Below are 19,920 nucleotides of genomic sequence, written 5' to 3' on the forward strand. Positions count from 1 at the left end.
GCTGTATGGTGACAGATGACAACTACACTTACCTTGTATGAGCATAGCTTAATATATAGAATTGCTGAATCATTATGTTTTACACCTTAAACTAGTAACACTGTAGGTCAACTATCCTTCAGTTAAATACATGTATGTACTTGAGAAGGCATGTGCTTCCCAAATTATAATTTTTGTTGCTAAAATTTCTAATTCCTTTTAGAACTATTCCAAAACATAGTACTCAATTATTTGGTTGCAAAGTAATGGTAGTATTGTTAAATATGTTTGATCCTACCAATACAATGAATACAATATGGCTGCTGATGAAATTTGTCATATATAAAAAGTCTGTATGATTACTGTAAGTTATTGCAGACACAACTATTTTTACCATAGCACTTAACATTTTGATTTACTAAGAGCAACAAATGAAATTGTATATGGTATCAAGTCAAAGACCACCAGACTACAGTAAATATTGTTAGCTGTTAAGAAAATAAAAACCTACTTCTCACATTATTAGGTCTTATTCCTCTTCATATTATTTATAATAAAAAACAATACTGGCATATATGAAGACATGTAAACATTTGCTTTAGAGTATCCAAAATTAATTAAGCAATTACAGATAATACTTGAGACAATTTGAAAAGAGGGTTCTGAAAAACTGAAGATGAACTAGGATTAAAATTTAGATTCAAATTGAGGCAGTGTCACTAAGGACAAGTGCCCCCACCTTGGCAGTCAGTTTATCATAGAGGGGATGCAATTCTCTCGTTCTGAAAATTAAAAAGTTGGGCTAATAACCGAATCTCAAACTAGTAGTCATGCACTAAGACATATTTTGTTTGGCCAAAGCAGTATCTTAAAAAGATCTGAATTAGTTGGCAACATTTAAAAGATATTTAACACAAAAATTTGAATATAACATTTAAGAAAGTGCAAATTTATTTTTCAAGTCTGAGTCAACTTCTGCACTTCAATAATAGGTTTGGGCTAAAAACAACTGGCTATGCTCTTATGATTAGATGCTCAGCCACACTCCAAACCATAGTCCCACTCTTACTACTGGCTTGCCTCACTCATTTCATTTGCCTTACACCTCACTAGCCAGTGGACATTTAAGTTTGTATCATGAATTAAACCTGTAACCAAGATTTTAATACTGTGCTTGTGAATACCTTGCCATACAGAACAGGTTCATTTTTCTTTTTGTACTATATATTGGGGTTCTACCAAGAAGAGGAAACTGCTGGTTTGTGAAGTATCTTTCACTATTTTAATATTCTATCCCTTATGCAGTATCAGTACAGCTCAGAATACAGGAAGAAAGACAGAAGTGCTATTAAACAAATTTTACCTGTGAATCTGATCTTGCCTGCTGGATCGTACAGGAGCCAGACCATCAATTTCATCAAAAAAAATAATGGATGGGCGCATCTGATAAGCCTAGAAAGCAGGTCCAGTGGTTGCATGTTAATATGAAAAACTTCAAATATATAGACTTAATATGAACCATTTTAATCTGTTTTCATTCTAACTTGCTTAGGAGAATTAATTTCTAATTTGTAAATCTAAACATAAATCTAAGAACTATATCTTAAGAACTTACATATCCAAAAATATAATGCAAACAATTTAATTTTTTTGCATTCTCCATTGGAATTATTCAAAATACATACTCCACTGGTCATACACCTTGGGTTTCATATAGCTATAGTTATTGGGACACACAAAATATATATTTAAAATCAACTGCTAAAACAAGACAAAGAACAGAAGACAATGACATAGCCTTCCTCCATGTCAGGATGGGAAAACACTTAGCAAGATGCCATATTTTTTTTTTTAAAGTCTATTTCAGTTAAGTTAAAGAAACTCAGTGTGTTCTATAAAGAGATTTAAAAGCATCTGCAGCAATATGCCTTAGTAGATCAGAATGTATTATCTTACAATGTGCTGTCAATACAATCTGGGATATGAAATTGAAAGCTACTCTAGGGCAGAACTAATCTTCAACTCACATACTGAGACATAACTCACTACTGTTAAGTATGAGACTACCAGCCTCTCTCTGGATATGAGACATAAGACTCCAAAGAACTTAGATCTTATTATTCCTTTCTCTTCTTCCTATAAAACTATCATAAGTCAGTATTATCTTAATAAAGAATATTTGGTCTAATTTTTCTGAAAAGTGATTAAATGCCACACCTATCTAATCCTTACATACTTACACCCGCATTGATTACAGATCTATATAGCGAAATTTTAATATCATACCTGATCAAATAGCAATCGTAGCTGTCTTTCAGACTCTCCGACCCATTTACTCAGACAATCAGCACCTTTCCTCATGAAGAATGCTACTCTTTTATCCCCTTGACTGCACTCATTGGCAAGTGCTCTAGCAACCATAGTTTTTCCAGTTCCAGGTGGGCCATAAAACAAACAACCTCTATAGAAGAATAAGTGTTATTTTAGTACTACATTAAAAAGTAAACTCTTTAAACTAAATTAGAAACCAATTTCATGAATACAAATTAGTGAATAAAGTAAGACAACTATTGTTTCAATCCACAAAGCACAACTTAAAACCTGAAAATTAATACTGATACTACAAAATTAATACTGAAACTAAATAAAACCCTTTATTTGAAACATTTTCTTTTTAAAAAATTTATTTATTTATTTTAAGAGAGCACGTGCACGTGTGTGAGCAGGGGAGGAGCAAAGGGACAGAATCCCAAACCAGCTCCATGCTCAGCACAGAGCCCCACATGGGGCTCAATTATGACCCAAGCTAATATCAAGAGTCAGTACTTAACTGAGCCATCCAGGTGCCCCAAAATAAATTTTCTTTTAGTCATTCATCATGCCCATCATATTACTTTATCTTGCATAGAAGTCAAGCTTAAAAAGACTTGATAGTTTACTTTTGTGACATATCAAGGGAAAGAATACATTTCATCTACAACCTTTGGTCTCAGCGTCAGTAACACAACACCAAAAGTTGTGCAAGAAAACACGTTGGGAATGAACAGAAGAGAAAGTAAAGTAAAAAAGAGAGAGCTTTAAGAAATAATTGTGGTGTTTAGGTGGTAGAGATTAGGACAATGTAAATAATTTGACATCATTCTTGGTGACATCACTGTCATGGGGTAATCTATAATTTTTCATTTATTTCTAAAGTTATTCATTGCTCTTAGAACAGAATTCTTAAAAAAATGGGCTATATCCATAACTCTTTTTTCAACATTTATTTTTAGTATTTATTTTTGAGAGAAAGAGACAGAGTGTAGTGGGGGAGGGGCAGAAAGAGAGGGAGACAAAGAATCTGAAGCAGGCTCCAGGCTCTGAGCTGTCAGCACAGAGCCTGATATGGGGCCCAAACTTGTGAACTGTGAGATCATGATCTGAGCTAAAGTTGGACACTTAAATGACCCACCCAGGCACCTCTATACTCATAATTCTTGTTAGAAATGTAAAAAGTATATAGAAATAGAACATGTCATGGATTAAGTGCTACCAAAGTAACATGAAATAATCAATTTCAGATCACCATATAACTGCTCTTGAAAAGAAACACTAAGGATAAAAGCCATATATGAATGACCCAATGCTAATATCATCCTCAATGGGGAAAAACTGACAGCTTTACCCCTAAGGTCAGGAACAAGACAGGGATGTCCGCTTTCGCCACTGTTATTCAACATAGTATTGGAAGTCTTAGCCTCTGCACTCAGACAACCCAGAGAAATAAAAGGCATCCAAATCAGCCAGGAGGAGGTCAAACTTTCACTCTTTGCAGATGACATGATACTCTATATGGAAAACCCAAAAGATTTCACAAAAAAACTGCTAGAATTGATTCATGAATTCAGCAAAGGTGCAGGATATAAAATCAACGCACAGAAATCAGTTGCATTCCTAATACACCAACAATGAAGCGACAGAAAGAGAAATCAAGGAATTGATCCCATTTGCAGTTACACCAAAACCCATAAAATACCTAGAAATAAATCTAACCAATGAGGTGAAAAATCTATACACTGAAAACTACAGAAAGCTTATGAAAGAAATTGAAGACACAAAAAAATGAAAAAAGATTTCCATACTCCTGGATAGGAAGAACAAATATTGTTAAAATGTCGATACTACCCAAAGCAATCTACATATTCAATGCAATCCCTATCAAAATAACACCAGCATTCTTCACAGAGCTAGAACAAATAATCCTAAAATTTGTATGGAATCAGAAAAGACCCCGAATAGCCAAAGGAATCTTAAAAAAGAAAACCAAAGCAGGAGGCATCACAATTCCAGACTTCAAGCTATACTACAAAGCTGTAATCATCAAGACAGTATGGTACTGGCACAAGAACAGACACTCAGATCAATGGAACAGAAAGAGAACCCAGAAACGGACCCACAAACATAAGGCCAACTAATCTTTGATAAAGCAGGAAAAGAATATCCAATGGAATAAAGACAGTCTCTTTAGCAAATGGTGCTGGGAAAACTGGACAGCGACATGCAGAAGAATGAACCTGGACCACTTTCTTATACCACACACAAAAATAAACTCAAAATGGATGAAAGACCTCAATGTAAGACAAGAAGCCATCAAAATCCTTGCGGAGAAAGCAGGCAAAAGTCTCTTTGATCTTGACCGCAGCAACTTCTTATCGAACGTCTCCAGAGGCAAGGGAAACAAAAGCAAAAATGAACTACTGGGACCTCATCAAAATAAAAAGCTTCTGCACAGCAAAGGAAACAATCAGCAAAACTAAAAGGCAACCGACAAAATGAGAGAAGATATTTGCAAATGACATATCAAATAAAGGGTTAGTATCCAAAATCTATAGAGAACTGATCAACTCAACACCCAAAAAACAAAGATTCCAGTGAAGAAATGGGCAAAAGACATGAATAGACATTTCTCCAAAGAAGACATCCAGATGGCCAACCGACACATGAAAAAATGCTCACCATCACTCATCATCAGGGAAATACAAATCAAAACCACAATGAGATACCACCTTACACCTGTCAGAATGGCTAACATTAACAACTCAGACAACATATGTTGGCGAGGATGCAGAGAAAGAGAATCTCTTTTGCATTGTTGGTGGCAATGCAAGCTGGTGCAGCCACTCTGGAAAACAAGATGGAGGTTCCTCAAAAAATTAAAAATAGAACTACCCTACAACCCAGCAATTGCACTACTAGGTATTTATCCAAGGGATATAGGTGTGCTGTTTTGAAGGACACATGCACCCCCATGATTATAGCAGCACTATCAACAATAGCCAAAGTATGGAAAGAGCCCAAATGCCCATCAATGGATGAATGGATAAAGAAGATGTAGTATATATATATAATGGAGTATTACTCGGCAATCAAAAAGAATGAAATCTTGCCATTTGCAACTATGTGGATGGAATTGGAGGGTATTATGCTAAGAGAAATTAGTCAGAGAAAGACAAAAATCACAGGACTTCACTCACATGAGGACCTTAAGAAACAAAACAGATGAACATAAGGGAAGGGAAAAATAATATAAAAACAGGGAGGGGGACAAAACAGAAGAGACTCATAAATATGAAGAACAAACTGAGGGTTATGGGAGGAGTTGTGGGAGGGGGGATGGGCTAAATGGGTAAAGGGCACTAAGGAATCTACTCCTGAAATCATCGTTGCACTATATGCTAATTTGGATGTAAATTAAAAAAAATAAAAAACAAAACAAGTTAAAAAAAAATAAATACATAAATTAAAAAAAGAAAGAAAAGAAACATTAAGATTCCAGAAAAGCAGGGGGCACCTGGGTGGCTCAGTCGGTTAAGCGTCCGACTACAGCTCAGGTCACGATCTCGTGGTATGTGAGTTCGAGCCCCGCGTCAGGCTCTGTGCTGACTGCTCAGAGCCTGGAGCCTGTTTCAGATTCTGTGTCTCCCTCTCTCTCTGAACCTCCCCCGTTCATGCTCTGTCTCTGTCTCAAAAAAAATAAATAAACGTTAAAAAAAAAAAAAATTAAAAAAAAAAAAAAAAGATTCCAAAAAAGCAGAAATGGTGGGAAAAATTTCACGTGATGGATGAAATCTATTAGAAGTTAAGAATAAAATATAAAAGAGGGGTGCCTGGGTGGCTCAGTTGGTTCAGCATCTATTGACATTGGCTCAGGTTGTGAACTTGCGGTTGTGAGATCAAATCTCCCACTGGGCTTCGAGCTGAGCATGGAGCCTGCTTGAGATTCTCTCTCCCTCTCTACCCCTTGTGAGCATGTGCACACATACACTCTGTATCAAAAATAAACAGTAAAAAAGAATAAAATATAAAAAATAGTAAGAAATTGACATGATCAAATGCAGAGAGAAAAAAAACAAAGCAACTGTTTAAACACCAAACAAATGGAATAAATAAATGAAAATTTCAACATACAAAAACGAAGGCAGGAAAAGAATTTAAGAATGTGTGTACTGAGCTAACAATGTTATTTGTGAGGCTGTATCTTAAGAGGTAATTGAGGATTCATACAAAGAGGAAGCAATGAGATATTCATATTAACATTTGTGACAATAATAAAAAAAATCTACATAGTCAGCAATAGCAGAATTGATTTAAAAAATGATACATCCACATTATGGTATATTATTCAGCTATTAAAACAGAAAGAGAACCACATGAAAACAGCAGGTTAATACAATTATAAATTTATTATAAGGGGAAATGTTTGTTGTAAGGAAGGAGAAATGAGAAAACATCGGGAGAGTTGTTTTTTTCAAATTTACTAAATTACTTTTTTTTACAGTAATGCAGTATTTTATTCCATTAATAACTAATATTTGAGAGCATTTATAATATTAATGGAACTTAATCTAAGAGAAGTTCGACTTACTTTTTTTTTTAAAGTTTATTTATTTTGAGAGACAGAGAAAGAGAATGGAAGGGGCAGAGAGACAGGGAGAGAGAGAGAAAATCCCAAGCAGACTCTGTGATGTCAGCACATGATGTGGGATCTGAACCCCCGAAGTGAGGGATCATGACCTATGGACTTACTTTTTAAGGTTTATTTATTTATTTTGAGAGGGAGGGAGAGCAGGGGAGGAGCAGAAAGAGAGGGAGAGAGAGAATCCCAGGCAGGCTCCATGCTGCCAGCACAAAGCCTGATGTGGGGCTCAAACACATGAAACTGTGAGATTATGACCTAAGCTGAAATCAAGAGTCAGATGCTCAACAAACTGAGCAACCCAGGCGCCCCTTGACTTACTTTTTTTTACATTTCAATATCAGGTATCAGTAAAAGGAAAAATATGGTCAAAATTACTATGTCAAAAACTTACAATAAATGCTTGATGTTAGTCTAAATACAATTCAGTTTTTGGCATAAAGTTCTTTGGCTGCAAGGAGAACATTTGGTTTACTTCTCTAATAGGAATATCCGCATTTAATGCTGGGATAGCTTCTTCTTGGTATTTGTTCTGCTGTTGATTTTTAGCACAGTTATTTATAATTGTATGAATGGAGTGGAGAGAGGTACTCATGATATCATGAGGTACTCTAAATAAGAGTATATAACTATAGTAATGAGGAGGCAGACAGGCAATGCGACTGCCCTGTATTTTTGAGGCCAACAGGTTAAACCTAAGGAGTTTACTCGATATTCAGGAATAAAAGCCCACACAAAATATAGTATGAAGCCAAATTGGGAGCTTAAGAAAAGAAAAAAGCCATAAATCACTCTCTGTGGCAATGGCAATGATGAATTTTCCACCATTTTCACGGTGACTTCAGACAATCTTGGGTCCCTGAAATGACCACTCAGGCCCCTCCTGACAGCTTGGCCACCTCAATGGTGAGTCCCCTGTCCAAGCACCAACAAGGAAGCTGCAGAAGGGGTTAAAGAGGGAAAACTGAGGAACAAGCTAAGTCACAATGGCACCCCTCTTCCCACTTACTAAATTACTCTAGGTGCTTCCAATGCTTCTTCTAGAAAGCAAATGCTATTATTTAATATCAGTATCTTTCTAGTTAAAAAAATTGTTTTTAATTCACCAATGTGTAACTGTGATCGATGTATGCTACATAACTTTTATAATGGAAAAGTAACAAAGCTTACCAATCTAAAAAGGTGTACTTAAATTAACATTTCTATACAGGTGATTCAGGAAAAGTTGCACAAGGAAAAAGGAATCAAGGACTAGGGTTTATAAAAGGGTGGGGGAATGTGGGTAAACAGGTGATGGGCATTAAGAAGGGCATTTTTTGAGATGAACACTGGGTGTCTTATGTAAGAGACGAATCACTGGCTTCTACTCCTGAAGCCAAGACTACACTGTATGTTCACTAACTTTAAATTTTAAAAAATGGGTTAATAAGTGAGATATAAACACTAGAAAGAAAAGGACCAAAATTGGGGCCCTGGGTGCCTCAGTCCGTTAAGCATCTGACTCTTGATTTTGGCTCAGGTCATGATATCATGGTTCATGAGATCAAGCCCCAAGTTGGGCTCCACACTAACAGCGTGGTGCCTGTTTGGGATTCACGGTCTCCCTCTCTCTCTCTGCCCCTCCCTCACGCGCTCTCTCAAAACAAATAAACTAAAAACAAACAAACAAAAAATCATTGAGACCACCCTGATCCCTTTTACTACTCCACAAAGGCAACTTGCTTGGATAGTTTACTTTCTGGTATTGCACAAGATGAGACGCTGCAGAAATTAAGTTAAAAACTCCATACTGAAGAGGAGACTACTAACCTTTGCTCAGGCCTACTGCTAAAATTCTGGCAGCCAAGCTCATAAGCTTCCAAGAGAAAACTGGAGGATTTGTCTCTGGGGGGAAAAAAGGCCCGACTAGATACTGATTTTGAGGACTTCTGGTAAAAAAATCAGCATCAATCAGCATCCATGGGGGTGCCTGGATGGCTCAGTGGGTTAAGCCTCCAACTTCAACTTAGGTCATGATATCATGGCTCATGGGTTCCAGCTGTGCTGACAGCACAAAGCCTGGAGCCTGCTTTTGTCTCCCTCTCCCCCACTCACACTCGGTCTCTCTCAAAAATAAATAAAAAGTTAAAAAAAAAAAATCACCATCCACCAATCACCCTAAGGTGAGGCCTACAAATTAACAAGCCCTACTAGTAAGCTTTTAAAAATAAATTAAATATTAACAGAAAGCCAAGGATCACTAGACACAGAAAGCCCCTAAGATCAAGAGGGCTGAAAACAAGAAAGAAAAAGAAAAGTACATTAATCTAGAAAGTCCAACAATCAACTGACATGAATTGAGGGAAAAGGAAAAATGGAGCAGAAAATTATTGAAGAAGTGATACAAAAAAACCTTCCCACAAACCAGACATTTTTCCAGACCGTAAAGGCATATAATAGCACAATGAAAGCAGGAGGGGAAAAAGATGCATCAGCAGAGTGTGGTTACATGACCATCCTCAAAAAGAAAATAAAAATAACCTCTTGTGCACTCTTTTTTCTTAAGATATTCCCAGATTGCACTCCATCAAAATACAGCTGTAAAAAAAGGTCGTAGGGCACCTGGTTGGCTCAGTTGGTGGAGCATGAAACTCTTGATCTTGAGTTTGTGGTTTTGAGCCCCATGTTGGGTATGTAAATTAAAAATAATTTTTTAAAAATCTTAAAAATAATACTAATACTAAAAAAGGGGTCTTAGTTGAATCCAGGAAGCAAGGAATCCAGCACTAAAAGATACATAAAGGAAATCTCATTGATGGTGATGAGAAATCCCAAAGTTTAGTTGTGCTACAAGACTAAGAATAACCCGTATGGATGGAAGCAAGAGAACAAAAGCTCCAACAAGATGTGTCTAGAAAAATGAGGAGTCAATAAATTATTTGGTATGTTTAACTATACTGAAGAGTTTTCTCTCTAGCAAACTCTGTGGATGAACTGATAAGCACATATAAAATTATTTTAAAAACTCTATAAAGAGCAAAAAAAAAAACCCCTCACCCACAGGCAAAGAGTATTAACGCTGAGGGGAAAGAGCAGGGTTGTAAAAAAGAGAATAGTCATGATATACTATATATGGCTCAGCTGTAAAAAAAACATTTACATTTACATAATCATAAAGCACACACTGAAAATTGATTCAACACTTATATTTGTGCATAAAGAAGCTACTGGGAGTATATGAGGACAGGAAAAAAATGTGTATATATGGAGAGTGGGGAAGGCAAAAGAACCAAATAGTCACTATTCATGTTAGAAGCCTACAGAATTCTAAAACAGAAAAAAACAAAAATTACAGTATAAGCATATTATTTAAATCTATATAGGTAAATACCTAATAGCTAACGGAGTTGAAAACAGTTGGCTCTGGAAAGTGGGAATTGAACTGGAGGAGGAAGGGTAGAGGGAGGACTACTCCCACTACCATTTTTTCCTTTGTAAGACTTACAGTACTTATGTGACTTAAAATTATGTACGGGGCGCCTGGGTGGCTCAGTCGGTTAAGTATCCGACTCTTGATCTGGGTTCTGGTCATGATCTCATGGTTCATGAGATTGGGCTCTATGCCGCCAGCACGGATCCTGCTTGGGATTCTCTCTCTCTCCATCCCTCCCCCGATTGCGCGCTCTCTCTTAAACAAAACTTTAAAAAGTATTAAAAGTATGTACATATATTACTTTGATACAGACCTGAAACAAAATTGTAAAAGTGAAAGAAAAAACTAAAAAGTATAGGAGAAATTTCAGTAAATATATGAAAAGCATTGGAAATTATTTTTCTTTTCGTGAGGATCAATTTTGAAACCATTTTTCAAGTTAAATATTAGAAAAGTAGGGGCGCCTGGGTGGCGCAGTCGGTTACGCGTCCGACTTCAGCCAGGTCACGATCTCGCGGTCCAGGAGTTCGAGCCCCGCGTCAGGCTCTGGGCTGATGGCTCGGAGCCTGGAGCCTGTTTCCGATTCTGTGTCTCCCTCTCTCTCTGCCCCTCCCCCATTCATGTTCTGTCTCTCTCTGTCCCAAAAATAAAAAAAATAAACGTTGAAAAAAAAAAAAAAAAAAAAAGGAAAGTAAAAATATTCGAAGTACCCAGAAAAGCACAATACATTACTGTAGACCTAAAAAATTTCAATGGAGAAATGTTATCTTTCTGGACAACAGTAGCACAGCCCACATTTTGGCTAAAATAAAATTATTAAATTACCTTGGAGGTTGAATTTTGAATTTTTCAAAGACTTCTGGATAAAGTAATGGAAACACCACCATCTCTTTTAGAGCTGCAATATGATTAGACAGGCCACCAATGCTATCAAATCGTACCTGATAATGGAAGGGAAATATGGACATTCTCAGATTTGGAATCAAAATTAAAATATCACTCCATTTCTATACTAGGCTCAACCTATACACAGCCAACTGAGTAACAGCATTTTAGTTGTAGCCTGAAAAAGTCTGTAAAGTTTCGGATTTAAAGAAAAATTGGTTAAACTTTAAAACTAAATTAAAACAGTATTTAAGTTCAAGCATACAAGATCGTACTCACTGAAGAATCTAGTTGCATTGGATCAACATCTGCAAGACTTGCTCCAATCTTCATTCTATCTTTATAAATTCCTTTTAATTCATCTTTCCGAAAATTTAGTGGGAGGCACCTATTTTTAAAAAATTAAAAAGAAACACCCATTAGGGTGTTGGGTAGCTCAGTTGAGCATTCAACTTTTTTTTTTTGTTTGTTTATTTTTGAGAGAAAGAGAGAGAGACAGAGGGTGAACAGGGGAGGGACAGAGGGAGAGAGAGGGAGGGAGACACAGAAACCAAAACAGGCTCCAGGCTGATGTGGGGCTTGAACCCATGAACTGTAAGATCATGACCTAAGCTGAAGTCTGGCGCTTAACCGACTGAGCCACCCAGGCACCCCAAGCATCCAACTCTTGATTTTGGCTCAGGTCATGACCTCAAGGTTGTGGGATCAAGCCCACTTTGGGCTCCATTCTGGGTATGGAGCCCACTTAAGATTCTATCTCCCTCTACCACTCATGCTCTCTTTCTCTCTTAAAAAAAAAAAAAAAAAAAAAAAGACAAATAAATAAAAATAAAACACCTATCAGTTCACTTTCTCCCCCAAATTCTATGTCAGAATATGGACATTTTTCCTAAAAATTTAAAAACAAGTTGGGGTACTTGGGTGGCACAGTCAGCTAAGCATCTGACTCTTGGTTTCAGCTCAGGTCATGAACTTGTGGTTTGTGAGTTTCAGCCCCCACATCAGGCTCCATGTTGGCAACGTGGGGCCTGCTTGGGATTCTCTCTCCCTGTCTCTGCCTCTTCCCTGTTTGTTTTCTCTCTCTCTCAAAATAAATCAATGAACATTATAAAAAATAATTTAAAAAATTTAAAAAGTTAAATTTCAATCAGCAACTGTGAAATTACGTATTTCAACTTCATTTTCTTTATAGGTTGGGAACTTTAATGTTAGAAATATTTATACCTGAAGTTTTATTATCAGAGATATACAGTCAAACGAAGTGCCAGTGTTCAAGATGCCACAGCATCATAAAGTAATTCATGGTTAGCAATTCAGACTGTATCAATATACTTTATAATGATTGTGCTTAACATATACAAAGTATTTACCACTTGTCAGGCTGTTTTAGGTGCTTTATATGTAATAGTCCATGAAATCCTCAAAACAGTCATTTATTGAGTAGCTATTATTTCTCGTATTTTAAAAGAAAACTGATGGGGTGCCTGGGTGGCTCTGACTCTTGGTTTTGGCTCAGGGCATCATCTCGCAGTTCATGAGTTTGAGCCCCACATGCTGACAGCATGGAGCCTGCTTGGGATTCTCTCTTTGCCCCTCCTCTGCTTATGCTCTCTCTCTCAAAATGAATAAATAAACCTTAAAAAAAAACCTGAGGCACAAAAAGATTAACTGAAATGCACAAAGTCACAACTGGTTAAGTGTCAGTTCCTGGACTCAAACTAAAGCAGTGTCTCCAGACCTGCAATAACTCTGCTACAGTACCTCTCAGCAAAATATTCACAGTCCACCAAGCACCTTGGATCCACATCAACCATCTCAAGCAAGAATGAATCACTACTTTCCTAACTACTTTCAAAAACAGTTCTAGTAGATTATAAAAAATACACCTAGAAGTACCTGCTTGTTTTATAGATGGAGAGTGGAAACTGCTTATGTTAGAGGTTAAGACACGTTGGAATGCCTAAGAAAAGAAATACAACTAAACACAAGTAAAAGCACACCAAACTCACCCCAAGTGACAAATCTTGGTATCTCCAGACTCCATAAGGAATTTATACTGTGAAATCTAAGATGAACACGTTTTCAATTGTGGCTTTTTAAAAGGTATTTCTCAAATAACTTATTTATTTATTTATTTATTTATTTATTTATTTATTTATTTATTTACATTTATTTATTTTCGACAGAGCATGAGTGGGGGAGGGGCAGAGAGAGGGAGACAAAGAATGTGAAGGAGGCTCCAGGCTCTGAGCTGTCAGTGCAGAGCCTGGTACAGGGCTTGAACCCACAAACCGTGAGATCATGACATGAGCTGAAGTTGGACGCTAACTCACTAAGTTATAATTCTTAATAGAAATATAACTGCATGATATAGAAACTACAGGATTAGATGTACATTTCTATGAATGAAGGCAAAGAAACATCAGTCTAAGTAATACAGGTTTTCGATGATCTAACTCACTGCTGCCAACAGAAATGAAATGTAAGTCAAAGATGTAATTTAAAATTTTCTATTAGATACACTAAACAAAGAAAAAGTAATAATATATTTCGCTTACCCCAACATATCTAAAACATACCATCTCAATATGCAAAATAAATATTTAAAAAACTGAGATATTTTACATTCTTTCTTATACTAAGTCTTTGAAAACCAAGAATGTGTTTTTTTTTTTTTTTTTCACAAAATTTTACAATATTTCTCAATTCAGATTAGGTACATTTCAAGTGCTTAATAGCCACATGTAACTAGTGGCTACCATACTAGGGCAGAGCTAATGTGGTAAAAGAATAGAGCTTAGGATACAAAGAATGGTTGGTTTGCACGTCCCTTCAATTATGTTTCTAATTGCTTCACCATGCAGTTTTTACTCTATGAGAATATTACTTTATTAGGATACAAGCCCTGCATTTTTTCACTCCCCTGACCACATCTGTAAAATGGGTATGATCCTTGCTATAAACTTATACATGAACTTACACGAACTTATATTACAAAAAGTTATGAAATAAGTAAACCCATTTTCCTAAAGAGTTCTATAAGGATGTATTATTATAATTATTATAAACAGAAAAAAATGTATTTGAAGTGAAAAAATTTCAAGTTTCCTCAAGTCCATGTTTGTCAAGCACCATTTGAGCTATACAATGGCTGTAAAAGAAAATGTTCTAATGTATTTTAAGTTTCAAATATAGATGTTTCAAACAAGATGGCATTCTAATTTATACATTAACTTTTTGTATAAATTTTTACATGTTTATTTATTGTGGGGGGGTAGAGAGAGAGGGAGAGAGAGCATCCCAAGCAGGCTCTGTGCTGTCAGTGTCGACCTGACGTGGGGCTCGATCCCATGAACTGTGAGATCATGACCTGAGCCAAAATCAAGAGCCGGATGCTTAACTGACTGAGCCACCCAGGTATCCCAAAATTTTAAATTTGGTCAAGCTGTATCTGCTCCCAAATTATTCAGCCTTCTCACCACTTAAAAAAAAATAGCTTATAGTATTAAAAAGCATCAGTAAAAGACTTACCTGTTGATAGCTCTATTGCGGCTCCTTTTTCTCCGTCTCTCAAAGTGCTGTTCATCTTCAGAAGAGGAAGATGAAGTAGAGTCACTACTGTGGATTGCATGCCTTCGCCTAAAGTAAAGAGGAAAACTGAAATCATGACGAAGGAGGGCAGGAAAAACAGAGGCATAAGATGCAAACATCAGAATTACCTAAGGATCCAAAAAGATTTATCAAAAAATTAATACATTTGCTGAAGCAATGAAGTAGGCTTTGATGGTTCAATCTTTTGGAGGGAATACATGGATAACTGAGAGGAAGGGAAAGAGATAGGTGGCTGTGATAGAGCTGACAATCAAATGTTCGTTATGATAGAATATGGTCCAAGCAGAATGACTTCTTAGTCTTGATGTAAATCAGTTATCCTCAAAGAGAAAGGTGGGAAAAAGAGGATATTAAACTCTTTGGGACTATAACTTCAGAAAGCATTTTCAATATTATACCACATATAGTTTCACATTTGTAATATTATACTATACATAATTTCACCTTTTGAAATGTCAATCTTAAAAGGAGAACAGGAGAATTTTTATGCAAACCAAAAAGGATCAAGAAGAGTTTAAAAAATACTAGGAATACAGTGAGAAATAAGATGACCTTTTATCTACAGTATCATCACCTGTAAATTTACAACTATCATTTACTGCTGTGTCAATATGGATGTATTACTTAACCCATATAAGCCTTAATTTTCTCACAAAAAGGAGGTAAGGATATAATCAAATTATTAGGCTGGTTGGTAGTACTAAATAAGACACCAAGTGCTACAAATACTGAAAAAAAATTTCAATCACTTCTACCTTTGCATTTGTTGCAAAACACCCATAGGAAAAACAAAGAATCTAGCTGGGAAAACCTTTAATCATTGGCTCAGGGTCTAGAGCTTTTCCTGAGTCAGAGTGCAATCACAGTAAGTAGATATTTCCAAAAATATTAAAGGTTCACAGTCTATTATTTCCATAACATAGGTGCAGAATCTTATACTCCGAGAATAAGTTTTTCCACTATTCACTTACCAGGATCTGAAATGTCATAAAGATGGGGGGGAGGGGAAAATGGGTGATGGGCATTGAGGAGGGCACTTGTTGGGATGAGCACTGGGTGTTGTATGTAAGCCAATTTGACAATAAATTATATTCATTAAAAAAAATGAAATGTTGTAAAGGAAATTCAGTCTCTATTTGTCCCACTTACTATGATTATTCATATGTTCTGCTATTACACATTTGACTAGGCAGTGCTGGCCCAGACACTCCTAGAGATGTTAATGTTATACATTACCTTTGTAATTCCCCCTTCACCCCAGTCTGAATTATGAAACACAAATGGCCCCACAGGTTTTGGATAAGGGGTTTCTCACAGATATTTAAATGAGAAAATAATCCTCCAATGTCCACCTCCCCAAACATGCCCAAGAGTATTCTTATGATTGGCCTGAAACTAAAACTATCTAGTACAAGTGTGCAATTTTATATGAAAGACTAATTTACTTAATATTACCATTAATATTACAAAACAACTCTAACCTGGAGGCACATAATTCACATAACAGTAAGTGAATTCCGTATGTATTCACATAATGAAGACTAACTTCACAATAAAAAGGACTAACATTTATTAAATGCTTCTTGTACCAGACAGTAGATATATTATCCCACTGAATCTTAATTACAGCTCTGGACAAGTACATATCAGCAGGCTCACTTTAGAGTTGCAGCCAATGTGACTGGCTCGTAGTTTAAATAACTTGCTTAAAATATTAGAATTAGGCAACGATGGTGTCAGAACTCAAACCTTTGTCTATTCAAAAAACCCACTTTCTATATACACTGGTAATTTCCAGTTGTTTATTTCACAAACCAAAAGAATTATAAGCAAACAACAAAACCTGTGGACTGAAATAAATTTTCCAATGTTTGATCTGAAAAGGAATTAAAAGAAAATTTTTTTAATGTTTATTTTTGAGACAGACAGAGTGTGAGCAGGAGTGGGGGATGGGGGGGGGGTGGCGCAGAGAGAGATGGAAACACAGAATCCGAAGCAGGCTCTAGGCCCTGAGCTGTCAGCACAGAGCCCGACACGGGGCCTGAACTCATGAGCTGCGAGATCATGACCTGAGCTGAAGTCGGACGCCCAACCGACTGAGCCACCCAGGCGCCCCTGAAAAGTAGGGTTTTTAAGCATTGTAGTTATAACAAAGACATAGAGCACTCAATACATGCCAAATAGTAGTTTAAATGCTTTTCGTGTATTAACTCATCTAATTCTCACATTACTGTGAGACAGCTAGTATCATTCTCATTCTATGGGTCAAAAAACTGAAATGAGAGGTTAAGTAACTTGCTAAAGGTCATTAATAAGTGGTAGGGCTGGGCCTGAAACCTAGTCATGGGTCCAGGGTTTTCACAATTACTCTATACTGTAGAAAGGCCATTTTTTCAGTTTTAAAGAGATCCTAAACACCCACACCCACACTCACTCTTTATTTTTCATTTTACTAAAAATGTTTGAAATTCTGGCATGGACAAGTGCTGCACCAGCACTGTGAACTTAATCAGTGTTTAGAGTTGCCAGTTCTAGCACCTTGACACCAGGTAAGGGGCACTCTGGAATACTGGTGAAGCAACGGTACTAGGTTACCTTCAGGTTCAAAGGGATTGGGCTTGTTCCAGAAACTGCAGACTGAAACTAAAGAATAAACCTTAGATGAGTAGAGGTGAGTAATCATAAGAAAGAAAATCCTGCTTAAAGGCAGCGTTCCTGAACCTCTGTTATGGTAAGCACGCCAAAAAACCCTTGGAAGATCCTGCACTGCGGCTGCAAGGTTTTTCGACCATTTGCCATGGGTACCGAGAGCAATGCCCAAATGATTCTTTGGATGTGTGCTCTGGTCCCATGCCTAGTAGGACATGAATATAAACATAAGCTGGTCTCTTTAAGAAAAAGTAAAAAGGCTGAGCAAAATGACCATTACGGTGTTAAAGGGGAAGAGATGTTCATATCACCTTGGTAAGAGTGTTGGGGGAAAAAAAAAGGTTTAAAGGGCTACATTCAAAAGGTCAGATAATATTAACAGTTGAGATGTGGAGAAATTGGAACATGCATACATTGCTTGTGGGAAAGTAAAATAAAGCAGCCATTCTGGAAAATAATTTAGCAATTCCCCGAAACAGTAAATATAGTTAGCATTTGATCTAGCAATTCCATTTTTAGGTACATACCTGAGAGAAGTGAACACATAAGTCCATACAAAAAGTTGTTCACAAATGGTCATGGTAGCATTATTCACAAAAAGTAGAAACAACCCAAATATCCATCAGCTGATAAATGGATAACCAAAATATGGTATATTTATACAATGGAATCTTATTTGGCAATAAAAAAGAATGAAGTACCGATACATGCTAAACGTGGATGAACCTTAAAAATGTACCAAGTGAAAGAAGTCACTCACAAAAGAGTCCACGTATATGAAATACTCAGAATAGGCAAATCTACAGAGACAGATAAAAGATTAGTGGCTGCTCAGGGCTGTGGGGGATGGAGGGACTGGAGATAACTAAAGAGTACAGGGTTTCTTTCTGAGGTAAGAAAAATGTTCTAAAATCGTTTGTGGTTATAGCTGCACAACTGTGAAAACCCCTTGAACTGTACATTTTAAACAGGTAAACTATATGGCATGTGAATTGCACCTCAATAAATCTGTTATCAAAAAGAAAAAAATTTTTACAAAGCTATCAAAACCAAAATCAGTCATTAAGTCAAATAATGTGACTCAGGGTACAATTTAAATATCTTAGTTCATACTTTAATTTAAATGTGTCAGAATGAATAAACAAACAAAAAGCAGAATCAGACCAATAAGTACAGAGAATAAGCTTGATGGTTGTCAGACGGGTGGTGGGGGGGTGGGGGTGGTAAGGGGGGATGGGCAAAATGGGTGACCAGGAGTGGAACATACAAGGCTTCCAGTAATGGAATGAGTAAGTCACAAGAGCAAAGGTACAGCATAGGGAATATATCGTCAGTACTATTTTAATACCGCTGTTACGGTGACAGATGGTAGCTACACTTGTGGTGACCAAAGCATAACAGATACAGTTGCTGAATAACTATGTTGTAAAATTGAAACTAATGTTAACATCATGTGTCAACTACATGCAAATAAAAAATAAATAAATACATAAATACATAATAAAATAACAAATAAATATGTCAAATCTTCCACTAGTCTATGAGATCTGAGGGCAGGAATCCTGACTTAAGTCATTTTTATATCCATAGTGCTTAGTACATGGTAGTACTCAAACATTTGTTAATTGGAGAAAAAAAAAGTCCTGCACCCAAAGAAGTATGAGACACTTTACATAAATAAATGGTAGACTCTGTGAACCAAATATGGGAACCTGAGCACCAAAGGAGCAAAAAAAAATTCCTACCTGCTGCAAGATCCATTATAGGTGGTGACTACAGAGGCAGTCATTAAATACATTACTTCCAGAAACATATACCCATTAAAAACGGAAGAAGAAATTTAATCTCAAAGTAACTGCCAGCCTTTTTCACTTCTGTTGGATCTAGTAGAGGTTTATCCTTTAAGTCAGGCAACCAAGACAGCTGCCCTGGGCCTTATGCTTGGAGGGGATTCCAGGGAACATTACACTTTACCCCCCTTTTCTGTAGATCATTAGATTTCACTATCAAAATACTGGTCTTTAACAATATTCCAAAGGGGCCTATCAAAAGTAATGATAGTGTGGCCTCCTTTCAGGTGCAATTTATCTTGGGCAGCTCTGACAGGTTGCCCTCCTGACCCTCCATCCTTCTGGGCTCTGGTTTTATGGAAAGGGATGATGAAACAGGAAATCTAGGATGTACGCTTGTGATTTTGACACTCTGAAAATGAAATTAAAAGACCTAGGGACACAAGCAGTATTTCATATTTTTCCTAGAAGAATGTCAGTATTTACAAAAGTGTTGCTTTCAGTTATTAGTCTGCTTCTATGAGGAGACTTCCAAGAGCTGTTCAAATAGTTGAAGTCTCATAGGATTTCAGTCTCACCTCTGAGGAAATTAATATTAGAAAAAAGTACCATTTCCAAACAAATGCCATTTTTCCCCT

At 36.6% G+C, this 19,920-nt stretch overlaps 1 protein-coding gene and 1 pseudogene across 2 annotated transcripts in view; both read right to left on the reverse strand.

Annotated features, from left to right (window-relative positions):
• ATAD2 (ATPase family AAA domain containing 2) overlaps positions 1 to 19,920 on the reverse strand; it is a 68,511-nt gene that overhangs the window by 27,492 nt on the left and 21,099 nt on the right. For both annotated transcript variants that reach the window (XM_047074152.1, XM_047074151.1), the window contains exons 9-13: positions 14,763 to 14,870; positions 11,511 to 11,619; positions 11,172 to 11,287; positions 2,266 to 2,440; positions 1,343 to 1,431 (exon numbers count right to left, since the gene is read on the reverse strand). In XM_047074152.1, the coding sequence (XP_046930108.1) occupies positions 1,343 to 1,431; positions 2,266 to 2,440; positions 11,172 to 11,287; positions 11,511 to 11,619; positions 14,763 to 14,870 (597 nt within the window). The remainder of the gene's footprint in view (positions 1 to 1,342; positions 1,432 to 2,265; positions 2,441 to 11,171; positions 11,288 to 11,510; positions 11,620 to 14,762; positions 14,871 to 19,920) is intronic.
• LOC124507784 (phosphatidylinositol N-acetylglucosaminyltransferase subunit P-like) lies at positions 7,360 to 7,762 on the reverse strand (annotated as a pseudogene).

Source organism: Lynx rufus, unplaced genomic scaffold, assembly GCF_022079265.1.
Source record: "Lynx rufus isolate CCGP_SWC_20201006 ecotype Redwood Valley unplaced genomic scaffold, mLynRuf1.p SCAF_12, whole genome shotgun sequence".
Lineage (NCBI taxonomy): Eukaryota > Metazoa > Chordata > Mammalia > Carnivora > Felidae > Lynx > Lynx rufus.